Source organism: Myotis lucifugus, unplaced genomic scaffold (genome assembly GCF_000147115.1).
Source record: "Myotis lucifugus unplaced genomic scaffold, Myoluc2.0 scaffold_3241, whole genome shotgun sequence".
NCBI lineage: Eukaryota > Metazoa > Chordata > Mammalia > Chiroptera > Vespertilionidae > Myotis > Myotis lucifugus.
The window spans coordinates 631-16,613 of NW_005874289.1; the positions used below are offsets into that span (position 1 = coordinate 631).

At 53.5% G+C, this 15,983-nt stretch overlaps 1 protein-coding gene across 1 annotated transcript; it reads right to left on the reverse strand.

Moving 5' to 3' along the window:
• Positions 1 to 415: 415 nt before the first annotated feature.
• Positions 416 to 15,610, reverse strand: LOC102422879 (integrin alpha-1-like; the record flags this gene model as incomplete). The annotated part of the gene is made up of 6 exons (XM_006108712.3): positions 416 to 561; positions 6,110 to 6,254; positions 6,961 to 7,034; positions 8,893 to 9,058; positions 11,964 to 12,114; positions 15,462 to 15,610. Coding segments are annotated over 6 exons (831 nt in total), but the record flags the coding sequence as incomplete, so codon positions are not given.
• Positions 15,611 to 15,983: the final 373 nt, after the last annotated feature.

A 15,983-nucleotide genomic window follows, 5' to 3' on the forward strand; every position in this document is an offset into this window, starting at 1 on the left:
CCACCACGGGGCTGCTCTCCCTGCCTGGCCTCCCACGGCGCCTGCCACCGTCTACATCCTCACCTGCCCAGGCGCTGTCTCTCACGAAGACCTTCCGCACCAGCCCACGCGCAAAGCCATCCTTCCACCTCCCGCACGTCCTGTCTGTGCTCTGCCGCCTTCTTCCTAAGCTGCTTGCTCTCCCTTCTGTACGTGTATGTGTACCCCCGCATCTGCATCTATCACCTATTCACCCCCGCTCCGCCTCCAAACTCACAGCCACTTTCCACGCCTCCGAGAGCCCAGCCCAGGGCCGGTCTCAGCTGAGGTGGAATATGAGGCTGCTGTGTTTCTGAAGCTGCGGACAGCAGGCAGCTAAGTGGAATCTGCCCAGAGTGGGGACGGGGGACTTTACAGCCATAACTTCCCGGCTCACCTGCTCTCCCCGGAGCGTCTGCAGGATCCTGACGTCCCCGCCCTCCATCCTGTAGACGATGACCTGCCCGGTGTGGTTGTAGCGGGGCTGGCCCGCGATGTACAGCACGTCTCCCCCGGGGACGGTGGCCGAGTTCACCGCGTAGCCTGGCAAAGAGAGGCCAGATGCATGCTCTCCCCCCGGGCCTGCTCCCAGTGCACCGAGACCCGTCTCCGTGGGGGCAGCATCATTTCACGTTTTCACATGGACTTGACAGTCAGTATGTGCATTGACACGCGGACAAGCCCGTGTGGGTAGAAGCCCTGGAGTGCTCTCTGATGCTCCAAGCACCTTTGTCCTCCAAAGGTGTTTCCCCACCTCCATTTCCCACCGTTTAAAGGCACAAATAACATAACAACGATGACAGGAAAAGAGAAAAAACTTCACAGAAGAGCCTCAAAATTGCAATGTGCCACTTTGTAATGTATCAATCCTAGTTCATCTGGACATGCGTCTCTGAGCTGGAGAAAGTAATAGTTTCACGGAGTTGGAATCATAGCAAATGCAAGACTTTTCTGCCCTGTGGCCTATGTTTTAAATTGTAACTTTAAATGCTTGAAGCTGGTTTCTCTGAGTTAAAGCGTAAAAGACTTGCATTATTACCGAAGGATTCTTCCCCAATGGAATAGTGGGTGTTAGGTGGGTTTAATTTTTTGGAATTATACTTAAGCCTGGAAAGACATCTTTTAAAACTTAATTTCTTTCTTCATTAACATTTTTTAATGATAAATTTCAAGGAATAGATTTCTGGATCAAATTTTTAATGGTTCTTACAGTGTTTGGCAAATTATTTCCAGAAAATTTGTACTAATTAACTCCATGACCAATCAAAGGAGAGAATAGTTTCATCAAACTCTTCCAAACACTATGTGTCATTACTATTATGTCAATTGTGGGCGAATGAATAGATGCTAAACATAATCTAATCATAGTAACTTGCTGGGATTGTAATTTGCATTTGTTTGATGAAAAGTGAACGTGGACAGTTTTTCATGTTTAATTATTTTCCTCTTTATAATTGGACTTGTATGCCCTTTAGAATTTTAAATCGGATGTTTAAGGCAGATTATTATTAATTTCCGAGCAAAGAATGAGATTTGTTCTTTGTGTCTTTAGAAAACAGAGTTACACCAATCAGGAAAAATGACCAGTCAGACTTCAACTCTACGGAAGGAAGGAAGACATGTTCTAATGACTAGAGCTGCCCAGCACTGGGCCAGACAGCGGGTGACTTGTGAAAATGCCACAGAACAGCACTTCATGAGAGAATTATATTGACAATGTACTTACCAAGTATTTTACTCTAGGGCAATCGTTCCACTCTCTAAAGAGGCGGAGATTCTTGTACTAAACCAGTGATGGCGAACCTATGACACGCGTGTCAGAGGTGACACGCGAACTCATTTTTTTTGGTTGATTTTTCTTTGTTAAATGGCATTTAAATATATAAAATAAATATCAAAAATGTAAGTCTTTGTTTTACTATGGTTGCAAATATCAAAAAATTTCTCTATGTGACACGGCACCAGAGTTAAGTTAGGGTTTTTGAAAATGCTGACATGCCGAGCTCAAAAGGTTTGCCATCCCTGTACTAAACTATGTTTTATTCTTACAAGCCCTACAGAAACACCATTTTCCTCATGAACATTTTTCTCACATTCTCATTTCTTCATCTGCCTTTGTGCTTTTAAAAATTGTGACACACAGTAGACGATTCTTTTGCAAACATGTCATGTGTCATATTTCTGTGTTGCTAACCAGGAGATTGCTTAAAAACAAAACTTAGGGGTCACGTTCATGCATAAATAAACCGGGAAGAAGGACGTGGGAACAGGCTGTTTTGTGCCGCGCTGCTCTGCTAGGAGACGTTAGGGAGGGAGCCAGGAGGGCTTCTAGGATACACTGATTTTTTATTTTTTTTTGTAATTTTCAGAATGTGAAATGCAGACTAATAAAAGAAACTTTAAAAAGTGGGCTGGCAACGATGAGGCTCAGAGCGAGCGATTACTCAGTTCATCGGCTCTGAGATGCGCACTTGGCAACCGGAACCACCAGCTGGGCCCCCCACAGCACCGAGAGACCAGCGGGCAGTGGCTGTGGGTGCGCCCAGGGCGTCAATGACAAGGCAGAGGGAGGGGACAGGGGGCCAAGGGAAGCCCGACTTCATGAAAGGATCGTGATGATAAACACGGACGCCTGGCATTGCTTTAAGAAGAAGAAGAGCACAGACTTGAAGAGGAAGGGAAGTGGACGGCCAGGCCCCGTGTGTGGTTTATAAAGACTAAGTCCCATCCTCAGCTCCTCTAACCCCTCGGGGAACGTGCTGGGGGAATGGCTAGCCGGCGGGGTCTGTCTGGATCTCATGCATTTGCCTCCCATCCTCCCTTTGCTGGGACTCTGTCTGCCATAATCAGCAATCAGCAAGCTGGGCGGAGGAGCCGGAGCAGGCGGAGGAGGTGGGAGAGGGGTGAGGCTCTTGACTATATTCTCACGTCAGACCCACCCGCTAAGCTCTACTGGCCTAAGGCGGTGAGTTACTGGGTCACAGCCAGACGGGCCCTGGCCACCCCCTGAGCGACATTCAGCAGCTCCAGGGCCCCGCGTTCTCCTCGCTGCTGCGCAGGATGGATGTTTATAGAGTCTTTACCTCTTGCTTCCTGAGTAAGGGTTTCCATGGTCTAATAGCTCGCCATCCACACAGAGTCTAGCCATGCGCTCAAACTCGTCCTCATTTGTAACCCAGGCAAGGAAACGTCTGGAAAGCCGCATTTCAGATTTAGAATAACATTTCAGAAGGGAAAAGAAAAAAGCTATTTTCTCCTCTGCTCCCCTTCTGGGTGCTTCTCTATTTTGAAGGAAATCTTGTATGTATCAATTGATTGTAAAGGAGTCCCATAAAACAGTCCCATAGGACCTGAGAGTATGGGGAACCTGCAGAAGCCACCTAATCACCCTCGGCCGTCCTTCTAGGCACAGTACGTCTCACACCAGCCGTGACCGCCGGCCTCAGTATCTGTCATCTCATCCAGACAAGTAGCTTCATCCCCGAGGGATGGACCCACCTTATTTATCCGGTTTCCTGTTTGTGAGTCAGGGTTTGGCACCTCTCGGGTACTCACTGGTTGTTCATGCCTCTGGACCAACCCAGTCGGGCACAGTGGGAGGGGCAGGTGAGCACTGGAGCAGGAATCCAGAGACCTGCGTCCTAGCTCCCGACGGCCACAGGCAGTTGTGACCTGACTCTCCTATTCCTCAGTTTCCTAATTTGGAAAGTCAGCTCTCTGAGACCTCCTTGAACGCTACAGCTCAGCAAGCATTTTAAGCCCAACTCCCTCCTCTTACACCCCAGTCCTCCAGGGAGTTAGACATGCTTTTCTAATGGTCCTTTCTTCCCATTCTTGGGGGGAGGGGCAGGTAGAAGGGGGTCGTTTCCAGATCTGGATCCTCTGGATCATTTCCTATCGACATCTCTTAGTTTGGCATTTTCTTTTCTAATGCGTGAGGCTTAGAGCAATGCATGACTGTTATTCTCCTCATTTTGAGAGAGCAGAATGTCACAGGACTTTAATGAGAAATAGACTAGACCTTCATTCATGCATTTCAATGCGTCTCAAGGGGTTTGAACACTCACATTTTACCTGTTAGTCAGGGCCACCTGCTGACCTGACTAACTCAGGGGAGGCCTGCGTGGAGGCCTTGCAAACTCAGAGACCTCAAGTGACCACAGGGGAGGGTCTGAAATTAAACTTTTTAAATTAAACAGCAGTCTGTGGTGGGTAGTCATGTCCTAGGCCAGTATCTTCCCTGACAAAGACCAACTTTGATCTTAACTGAGCCTATTGTCTTTCTGCATCTATGATAACATGCCTTTGGAATGTCAGGGTAACTTCCCTTTTCCCGGACCCCCCAGGGTACAACCAATGTGTCAGGGCACAGGGCAGAGACCACAAACTCCCTCATTGTTATTGTGATCCTGTTCATTGTTGACTGTGAACTGTCCTGCACCCACCCAAGTAAAGGAAGTGTGTGTCCATCATTTTATCTTTTGTCCAGTCTCAGGGGTCCCTCCCAACCCCTTCGCTTTCTCCCACCGCCCTAATCTATCACCAGCGGTTTCTTGTAACCCACCTCCGTCTACTCCTTGGATGGTAATGTATAAAAATAGGTCAAAAATCACCATTCTCCAGAGCATTATCTCAATATGTTGAGATTCTGCTTCCCGGCAATTGTCGACAGTTTGGCTCAAATAAACTCACAAAAATTCTTTACAGGCTTGACTGTTTCTTACGTGAACATTACCATTATATACTTTTATTTATCTAAAAGCCTCAAGCCTTTTTTCTTTTTAAGTTTCCTTGCCTCTACAGCTTTCCTATGTGCCTGAAAGGAGATGCTTGGACCTACCAATGAATGCCCTGCTACCCTCTTCTGCAAACAGGAGGAGACTAGGACAGGCACAGACCCGCCTCCAGGACAGAAGGGTCAGAGAGGAATGCTAACTGCTAACCCATGAGCCTGTGAGGCATCTGTGTTCTTCACCCAGCAGCCCAGCCCTAGGAACCACGCCTCGGGCGAAAGATGACTCCCAAAATATTTGTTGAGTTCATAGGAGTTGGGAAACCATACCTTGGAGGCCTTTCTCATCCTAGGCCCTTCCAACTGTTGACTGAGATCAGTTAGATGATAGAAGAGTTCCCAGGTGTCCCCTGGGCAGCCCTGCCTGGTACCGATCAGAATAAGGTTATACCAGACACACTCCTCCTCATTCCAGACAAGCCTTTGGAAATGAGCAGATGCTGCATCACTGGGTTTAAGTTCCATATTCCTCTTATGGAACAGAGCTGTTAAAGAAGACGCTGTCTGACAAGACAAACTAAACGTTTCTTTTCCAAAATTAGGACCCATAAAAAAAAACACTAATGATAGAGATATTTAAGAGACTATGAATAGTCAACAACAATAAACACTTAAAAATTGGCTAGCCCAGTCCGTGTGGCTCAGTGGTTGAGTATCGACCCATGAACCAAGAGGCCACTGGTTGGATCCCCAAAGAGGGTACGTGCCAGGTTTCGGGCTGGGTCCCCAGTAGCGGTCCTGCAGGAGGCAGCTGATCGATGATTCTCTCTCATCAATGTTTCTCTCCTCTCTCTCTCTCTCCCTCTCTCTCACTCTCTCTCCCTCTCCCTCTCCCTTCCTCTCTCTCTCTTTAAAAAGCTATAAGAACATTAAAAAAAAATTGGCTAAAAGAGTAAATGGTAAGTGGTTTTCTCACAATGAAATAAAACAGGAGTCTGATCTTCGGGATGTCAGCTGGGTCAAGGTTTCTTTTTCTTGCCTCACTTCCGCTCCACCAGGTCCCAAGGCCCCTCTTGAGGTTAAAGAGAGTACCAGACCCGGAGACCTCGGAAGATGCGCATCCGCCTAAACCAGCCCCTGCACCGCCAGCCTCCGAGGAAGCACGCCTTCCGCGTCTGTGTTCTGGCGAAGGCGCTCGGAGCCGGGAACTCCCACGGGTCCCGTAACACAGCGACCCTTGGAAGGGATCTCCGCATAGTTGTCAGTGAGCCAACGGAAACATCAGCAAACGATGCGAAAGATGAAACACACAAACACGACTACAAGCCATCACATTCTACTCATGACGCCCCAACTTACCTAAGTAGGAGGCCAGGGGCTCGTTCTTTTTGGAAGACTTCACATTGAAGGTGGTGTTTTGGGGGATGATGATCTGATTCCCCTTCTGCATGACGACCGTCCCGTTCCAGTCGTAGGCGCCGACGGCTCCGAGCATGACCCAGTCCTGACATCCGGAAGAGAAAACGATGGTTAATAAGAGCAGACACGCAGGTCAACAGTGTGATGGGCGCCTTCCACGGGCTTCCCACACTTCAGCCCCTGTAACCCGCACGATGACCGAGCGGCCGGCCGCCGGGAGTACCTTCTCCATCCTTGGGTCAGTGACAGGCCCGGTTGGTTCTGTGGCACAACTGCACATCGAGTGTCAGCCGGCCTTTCCAGGGACCATGTTGCCTTTTCCTCGATCAACTACAAATGATGTAATTTCTAAAGCTTTGTTCTAGGTGCCAAGAACCCTAGGTCTTGAACATGGAATTCTAGCAGAACCCTTGAGTATCTTAACACTGAGAAAAAGATCCATCCCATAGCATCAGCAAATGTTTGAAATCAAGCATTTCACACAGCCAGATGCATGACTACGTAAGGGGGACCTGGCGTAACGGATTCACAGCGATTAGCGCCGCGCAGTGAGCTGTGCGAGAGAACACGTTTTTCCAGGAGGAGCTAGGAATGCCAGTCTCCTGTTGATTAGAAACGTCACCAGGATATGGCGAACCGCTCAGCCACCAACCACACGTTGTACTTGTCGTGCCGATGCCTGGGTGTTGGTTTGGGGAGGAAACCTCAAAAAAATTCACATTCTTGAAATAGATCCTTGAACTATCTTTTATTTTCTTGGAAGAAGAAAGCTATGAACAGGGGAGACGTACCTGGGAGTAGTGCGCACTGAAGCCGGTCTGCGACATTTCCATCTCAAAGGAGGCCGCGGCCTGGTCGGAGGTGGCTGGAGGGAGAGAGACGCCCTTAGCACCGCGGAGCTGCAGGGAGCCCCGTCTAGGTCTTTCCCAACTGAATTCAACCTTCAAGGCACTTTCAGCCCCATTTCTCCATCTGGAATCCCCAGGCTGGGGGGGGGGGGCAGGGCACACCGGCAGAACGCGTCTCCCCCATCCTTGCACGTGGCTTCCGCACCCTTGCGGGGTGTGGTGGCATCTCCGCTCATGCCGTGTCCTCACACACCAGCTGCGGACAGGCCTCATGGTGCTTTATGTCCAGAGGCTAAAGCCCAGAGCCCTGCAGTGGGAACCTCTGTCCGGGCCTCTTATCCGGGGATTTCTGCTGAGATATCGGACCAAACTCACCGCTGCCTTACAGGGCCGAGGAAATGGCACCACATCCTCACCCATATGTCTGGCTGGAGATCCTCTCAGAATCCCGTTGTTTGATAAAGTGGTAGGGATTCTAGGTTTGCATTTGTTCTAATTTCCGGCTGTGAGTATCACTCACAGACCAGGAGGGGACTTTTTGACAGGGCTCTGGGCCACGTGCCATTCAATCTCACACACACACACACGCACACACACACACACACACGCACACGCACACGCACACACACACACACACACGCACGCACACACGATCCCGTGCCCATGCTGAAGCTCTTCACTACAGCGCCGAGGTAGTCCTGAGCGCCCCACGGGAATGTGCGACCCTCAAAACACCCACCGGCCCTCAGCCACAGCCGCGAGGGGACTGAGGGAATGTTGACTTACTGGCTCTCCGTGGGAGTTACTGATTTATCGGGCCTTGCGGAGACGTTAAAAATAGAGCATATTTTAAGAATGTCAGTCTGCCCTTTCATTGAGCCATGAGAATAATCACATTTGTGGAATCAAACTCATTTCCTCGTTACTTCCTGGCATAAATCTGTTAACAAGTACACCCGCAATCGCCTTTTTATAGGACTGGATTCAATGGGAAAATCAACCAAGAACTCCAATCGATCATTTTAATCTCACACATCACCCTCTCACTTCAATGACCGAGATGCACTGTAACTTAATGGATCGCAACCTTCACTTAGGCCCCCGATACTGGGAGGTGCTTTCTCCTGTATCTGCCAGGCCAGTGACAGGAACGGCAGCAAAGGCCTGCCTGCTCCCAGCCCTTTCCCGGCTGCTGCTCTGCTTGGATCTGAGGACAGACAGCAGGAAGCTTGGACAAGCTGCGGCTGGATGGGCATCGTGGGAGCGGCCGCGGTACCTCCCCGAACTTCAGCGCCTCCCTGGCTCCCTGGCTGCCAGGTGCCCAGGTAGCCGCTCTAACCACTGTGCAGCCTCTGGTTGGGGAAGTCTGATGGGAAAGGGGACCTGAGACCACGTTCTGATGTTATTGGGCGAGTTGCTGGCACCCGCCCCCCACCAGGTGGCGCTGCCCGGGGCCGGCAGGGACTTCAGAATGGCTGTTTACTATCAGAAGGTGGATGTTTACAGAGAACGCAGACTCCCCAAGTGAGCAAGGACATGGAGCCCTTTCTGGTCTCACCATGAAAGAGAATCAGGAACAGGCTGCCCCAAACCCTCTCTGGTTGGCCTACAGGAAAGAAACAGGCCGCGCGGGCACATATTTGCTCCTGAACGTCCCCACGGGCCGCCGACCTCACGGCTCTCACGCCCGCCCACGTGTCCTCACCCAGCCAGCCCCAGCCCCGGGGCCATGTGACACTGCCACCCAGGCAAGGTCAGACCAAGGTCAGACTCACAGGAAGGGTCACTGTCCCACGCCGGCCACTGTACACAGTGACCCCCCACCCCACCCCCCAGCCACGCGGCGGGAATGACACGGACCCACCCCACGCCCACCTTCCAGGGCGAAGATCCTCTCTCCCAGCGCCTCCACGATGGTGACCAGGGCCAGCTCGTCCGACACGTTGAAGAAGTGCTTCTCGGTGGGCGCGCTGGCGATGGACTTGATCTCCTCCACGAACTTCTCGGTGCTCAGGTTCCCGCGGTTGTAGCTGCCGAGAATCTGAGGCAACAGAAATGGCGGGAAGATGCCTTAGACTCTGTGCACGAACAGGGGCTCGGGCACCCTGTGGGTGACAGGAGAGTGTGCAGGATCCCGGCCTAACGCGGTTTCATGTGCTCGCACCTTCTCGGGAGAGTGATTACCAGATGCGGAGGTTCCCTGACAGTAACTGTTCCACGCCGCCATCGGGGCGGGGGACGTGAAGGGCAGTCCTGCGTGTTCGTGGACGGCTCCTGTGCTGTATCCCCGTGGACCTGTTTATTAACCGCCGTCTCTTAAAGACATGACGGCTCAAAAGTAACGCTACACTTTCTGACGGTCTCTGATGTGATGCTGGCCGGTGAGACCGCCCGCCGTCTGCTGGCAAAGCGAGAAGCCAGTGGGTTGCTTGACCTTGAATTCTTGGTTCTTCCTGAAAACCCTACAGGGGGCAGGCTAACCCACCTACATTTTATTCATTCTTTTCTTTATTAAATAGATTTTATTGATTTTTTACAGAGAGGAAAGGAGAAGGATAGAGAGTTAGAAACATTGATGAGAGAGAAACATCGATCAGCTGCCTCCTGCACGCCCTCTACTGGGGATCAAGCCTGCAATCAAGTTACATGCCCTGATCAGAATCAAACCCAGGACCCTTCAGTCCGTGGGCCCATGCTCTACCCACTGAGCCAAAGCGGCCGGGGCTGCATGTACATTTTTAAAAAATATATTTTATTGATTTTTTATAGAGAGAAAGGGAGAGGGATAGAGAGTTAGAAACATCGATGAGAGAGAAACATCAATCAGCTGCCTCCTGCACACCTCCTACTGGGGATGTGCCCGCAACCAAGATACATGCCCTTGACCGGAATCGAACCCAGGACCGTTCAGTCCGCAGGCCGACGCTCTATCCACTGAGCCAAAGCGGCCGGTGCTGCATGTACATTTTAATCAGCGATTGGACTAGGAGCGATCTTGCTTGGAAGTCTGGGAAATAAACAATGACGACTTCCTGTTTGAAACCAAAGGCCCAGACAGGGACATTCCTTTTCACAGAGGGGGTGGGGCTGCTGTTTTCGTGAGCTGTAATTATTTACATGTTCTAGAAGGTTCTCTTGAACATTTGGTTTACTTTTAAGAGAAAGGTTTATGGGGATATCGTTTATATGCAGTAAAAGCCACTCTTTTTAGGCAGACAATTGAGTTTTGACAAACCTATGCCCTGTGTCACCAGCGTGTGGAGACAGGGAATGTTCCTGTCGCCCCAGGCTCCCTCTGGCTTCCTTGCAGCCCACCTCCCTCCCCAGCCCCTCAGGGACCCGGTCTGCGTTCTGCCCTGACAGCCTGCTTTTCCAGGACGTCAGAGGCAAGGCATCAGTGGCATGCGGCCGTGCATCTGGCTTCTGTCACTGTGCCTGGTGCTCTGACAGCCATGCCGCTGCCGCTGCCGCTGTGTGGGAAGCTCAGTCCCTCTTGCCGCGGATCCCTCCCACCGCGTAGGGGCACCCGATGCATTTGTGGGGGGCATCTGGGCTGCTCCCAGTTTCGAGTGATTAAGAGTGAAGCTGCTAGAAACAGTCCTGCAGAGAGGTCTCTGCGTGGACATGTTTTCCTTTCTCCCGAGTGCAGATGTGAAAGTGACAGCGCTGGGTCCCACAGCAAGTCTGTGTTTAGTGTCATAAGAGACCGCTAGCCTGGCCGGCGTGGCTCAGTCCTATGACCCAGGAGGTCAGGGTTCAATTCCTGGTCGGGGCCCAGGCCCGGATTGCAGGCTCGATCCCCAGTGTGGGGCGTGCGGGAGGCGGCCGATCCATGATTCTCTCCCATCATTGATGTTTCCATCTCTCTCCCTCTCCCTTCCTCTCTGAAAACAATATAAACATATATATTTTTAAAAGAAGCTGAAGCGCTTAGGGTTAAGTAATTGACCACTGTCATAGGCAGAATTTGAACGCAGGCCTTTCCGACTCAAATACAGTGTCCTCTGCCCTTCCCCACCCCACCCTCCTACTCATCGCTTTGGGGAAGTGCCCGGAGTCCCCTGCTGTTCAGATTGTGACGCGGCTGGTGGGCTTCGTGCCTCTAGGCCGGGGTCTCTGTGCCTCTGCACAAGGTGTTGCGGGGGGGTACTGCGGTGCCCGTGGGAAGCTGTGACATGAGTGGAGACGGATGGGAAACTGGGGCCTGGGAAGGAAGCCAGGGACAGCGGGTCATATGATGAGTCGGGGGTGAGGGGGCCGCAGAGTCTGGAGACTCGGAGACCAGGCCACGCCGCCCACAGCCATGGGCCTGCTGCCCTGGGCTCACCGACTCACAGCGCGGGGAAAGGAAAGCTACCCTCCCCTTGGGGACCTTGAGGACAGGGAAGGCAGGTGGACGCAGATAGAAAACGCCACCGTACGTGACAGCGTGCGGGAAAGGGCCCCTTAAATGACTGTCTGTGTTTGCAAAGCCTGTGTCCTGATGTCCCTCCCCGCGGCGGCGCCATGAGAAGGAAGCCGCTGACTGCCGGAGCTGCAGGAGGGGTCAGTGCTCAGGCTCTGGCTGCACGTGGGAGGCAGTGCTGTGTGTGAACCGCGGTGTCTCTGCATGAGCCCAGGTGTGTCACAGGCGTGCGGGCTTTCCAGGCAGCACCCATCATCACAGCCGCCGGAGGTGCCCTCGGAACCGAGGGAATGTCTCCTGCTCCGGTCCCTTCACCTCCTGTCCGGCTTGCATGCGTTTACAGGGAACATTTTCGTAGCCGCTGTGGCACCACTTGGCTCGCGCAGTGGGGGTGTGAGCGGCCCGGGCTCTGCACCCAGGGCACAGGCCTCGACGTGCATCTCCGCCTCCCCACCCTCCATCACGCCGAGGGGTGGCGCGCGGAGGAGCCCCCCAGCTACGGGCCCGAGAGAGTCCCATCACCGCAGGGCCCGGTACCCACCGCGATGGAGAACCGCTGGATGCCGTCGCCCTCGCAGTCCTGGATGACCTGGGGCAGCCGGTGGTTGTCGTGGGACTCCCCGTCCGTCACGATCACCATGACTTTCTTGACGCCCCTGCGGGCGCCCCGGGCCTCCATGAAAGCCTCCTTCCTGAAAGGGTCCAGAGGAGAGAAGCTGGTGAACCGCCATCCGGCGGGGGGAGCCCCGGACAGGGCCCTGGACAGGGCCCCAGGGAGCCGCTCTCCCTCCCCGGTCACCGTGAGGCCAGGCTATGCCAGCGGGGAGGCATGTGGCCAGGACTCGCACGGGCTTAGGTTTATCCGGTAGCGGAGCAGCCGTCCTGCTGACACACATCCCGGCACAGAGGCCGCAGCCTTTCCTTCTGGGGGCACTCAGAGGGGCAGGTGTGACGGAGCGGTCACCGCACTTAGGCCAGATCTGAACGCCCTCCCGCCACTCCCTGCTCCACAGGCTCCCTTCTCTGCCCCACAAGCCTCTTCCTTCTGCACTGGCCACAGCTCTTGCTTTAGCTGCCGCCTCCCGCCACCCCCCCCCCAAAAAACCCCCCACCCTGACCTGCAGAACAGCCTGCAGGTGCGCTGAGTGGGAGGGGCGATGGGCAAGAGCCCATTTGTGGGCTGTGCGTGCCTGAGGGGCCTGGGGGCTGGAGGATGGAATGAGATGCAAGAATAAAGACCGCAGATGGCTTTGGTCGGAGTAGGGACGACAGGGTGAGGGCCCAGGAGGCCTGGGGTCGCCATGAAAGAGCTGGGAACCAGGTTTAGGACACAGGCTGCTGGGGGTGGGGTGGGAAAAGGGGGCACGAGAGAAGGGAAAAGGCTGTAGCCGAGTGGCCAAGACAGGGACTGGGGTTTAATCCACCAGCATCTCTGGAGTGAGCTGAGGAGAGGAGAAATGGACGGTCTGCGTCTGTCTTGTGTGTTTTGTACACACACTTCCCCTCTATTTTTTCCTTTCACTCGACTCACGTTCCTTGCGGGGGTCTTGGTAGAGAAGAGGACAATCTACTTAGGACCGAAATAATAAAAGGGCTGTATGTACTATTTTTCATGTTTTGGTATAAAATGCAGCAATCGCTGCACTGAGTGGTCCTCTTAAACATTTTACTCTGGTCCTGGGCGGGACAGCTGCAGCTTGGGTTATGCCAACATCTCTGAAACCGCCTCCCAAGGCGTTTGCACCCTCTGCCTCCGTTTCCCGCAGGCCAGGCTCGCAGCAGCCGCGCAGGAGGGGTGCTCTCTGTGCAGGGAGAGCGGGCCTCGGGGATGTGCACTGAGGGGTCTGATCTGTGATCGTTTTTCCTGGAAAAGGGCTTGTAGCAAGCTCGACAAGCTACCACCTTCCACCTTCATCCTGCTCAGTGCACACAGGGCGTTCTGCTGCACTGAAATTTTTACATTTAAATATTTCTTAAAATTTTCAATAGAAAACAAATTTAAAAATACTGGCCATCGGGGACCTGTGTGTCTGCCGTCTACACTAGGCAGTAGGTTCCCTGACTTCTCTCCATGCACAAGCAAAGGTGAAAACAGACGCGAGAGGCTGGTATGTAAGCGAAGTTCATGTACGTCTCGTGGAGTCCAGTCCTTACAGTCCTGTGCCTCGTGAGGGGGGGGGTCACCTGCACTCCCCAACTGTCCAGAAGACAGACAGCAGCCGAGGGTGGTGGGCAGACCTTCCCTGAAGCACATGTGGCGGCCCTGAGACCAGCACTGGCTCCAGGTGACGGAGGAGTGGCCACTGGCTGACGCCTGAGTGCACCCTTCTCTCAAGTACCTTCAGCAAATCACCCTGGGCCCCCAAAGACTCGCCCCAGGTTCTGTCTGTAATTTAAACCCCAGCCCCCCTGCAGGCCTGTAAACATGGAAACATCCCAGGGGAGCCCTCTCCTTGGGATAGGAGGGTCTGGGCCGTATGATTAAACGTGTGAACTTACTGCAAAGGAAGGGAACTTGGGGCAGGGATAGGGGGACACACACGCATTTTGAACTGGGGGACACGGGACATGGAAGTCAAGGATTCTTAAGAAACCAAAAGTAGCGTTTGAGACTGGCGCTGCCCGAAAGCAGTAAGCAGCGATTAAAAATATCCTCAACCGCGAAAAACGGGTGGACAAGAGGACTGCTGAGCCCTGTCACAGGGGCTCATTTATACACAGAACTCAATGACCTCTGTGCACCCACCGCACGGGCGGCACCACGCAGGGCGTGGTACCCGAGTGGGACTGTGCAGGGCGAGGGGCCGGAACCGCGCTCCAGCGAGTTTTCAAAGCTGCGTATTCATGCTGCAGCGGTCGCCTCGGGGTGCACAGCGAGGCCCCGGGGCTCGGAGCGGTCGGGGAGCGCTGCGGCTGACCGCTGTGGCTGACCGTGGGCGGCCACACTTGGCCGAGACCCAGGGAGGCCTCAGTGCGCCCAGCTGCGCTCCGTGCTGGCGACCCCGTGGGCAGGGACCTGCACAATGGCCCCCGCTGCGTGGGGTCAGTTTCTCTTGGGCCCACATAACGGCAACCACATGCTTTCCTAATGCTGACGAGGCTAAAGCCACACGTGGAATTAACATTTCTGACTACCCAGCCCCTTCTTTGGAGTTTGTGAAGCCCCGATCTCGGCAGGCAGGTGAGGGGCACGGGCAGCGGCTCTTCAGGGTCAGGGGGTCCCGGGGCAGAAGCCGCGGCCGAAGGCTCTTAACACCAGACAAACGCCTGTCAGATTTGGGAACTGTCCAGTGTTTGCTCCGTGTTTGCGCAGAAGCTTACGAGTTCTCACGGTGACACGCGGAGGAGCAGGGGCAGGGAGAGCTGGAGGAGATGGGGAATCCAGAAAAGAGCAGATCTGCGCTGCAGAAAGGGCGGGCCAGTGGGCTCTTGTAGAAGGAGGTCCAGCCAGAGTCGGCAGGAGGGAGGCAGGGGTGGAAATCGGAGGGGATTTGGAGAAAGTAAGGAAGAAGGAAGAGCCAGCATCACACCCACTTCTTGCAATGTGTGCACTGAGCATGGTTTCAAGTAAGGCAATACCGGACGTGGCCTCTTAAACTCCTGTTTGAGAGCTCCCATACCCCCAGTCGGTGCTGGAAAATGACAGGCGTACGAGAGTGTATGCCATACTAGAAGTGCACGGACCATGTTTTTTAGATTGAGAATTCTAGAAGCTGGGAACAAAGACTAGAGGGAAAGATAGTCCCTCCTGTTATGCCTTAGTGCCCAAGAGCACGATGCCGTAGACCAGTGGTCAGCAAACTGCGGCTCGCGAGCCAGGGTTTTTGATCGATTTTCCATTAATTTAACCCTTGGAATAAACGGAAAGAGAAGAAGAGAGACTGTATTATAGAAAAACCTGATTCTGGAACTGCGAGCTCACTGGCCGCATCCAGCTTTAAACAAGATGGCTTTCAGTACCGCCAAGGTGAGTGCTCGCTGCGCGCTGCGAATGGCCAGGCCGGAGACGCTGGCTGTGGTGGGTTTGGCGGCCGCGTACCTGGCTGTGTCGATCCCGAGGGCGGTCATGGTCTGGCGGCCGCCTCTCTGGACGATTTTGTTGGCAGCGAGGAGCACGTCCTCCGTGGAGGAGTAGGTGTTGAGGTTGAACTCGTGGGTCACGTTCTCTCCGTACTGCACGATCCCGACCTGAAAGATCAGCCGTGAGTCAGCAGCCCAGGCCCAACTTCGTGCAGGTTCAACATGTGTGTGAGGGGTGACCCATCTGCGTCTCAGCGAGTGTGAGAATCAACGAGAACACACCTCCTCCTACTTCGACAGCAGTAACATTACTCTTTACGGGCAGCCAGAGCCCAGAGAACATGAAGGTGCTGTTAGTCAACTCAAATGGTCGGTCTGTCCCTTCGGCAGTTTTCACTGCAGACACGAGTGGGCCACGGGGGCTACACTGGGACCCCCTCCCCTCCCCCTGGCTTTGCCTTCGCTCCCCCGGAGCTTATAGGCTACAAGACAGAGACCCAACACACAATCGCTCAAACACACGCCCAACTGCAAACCATGA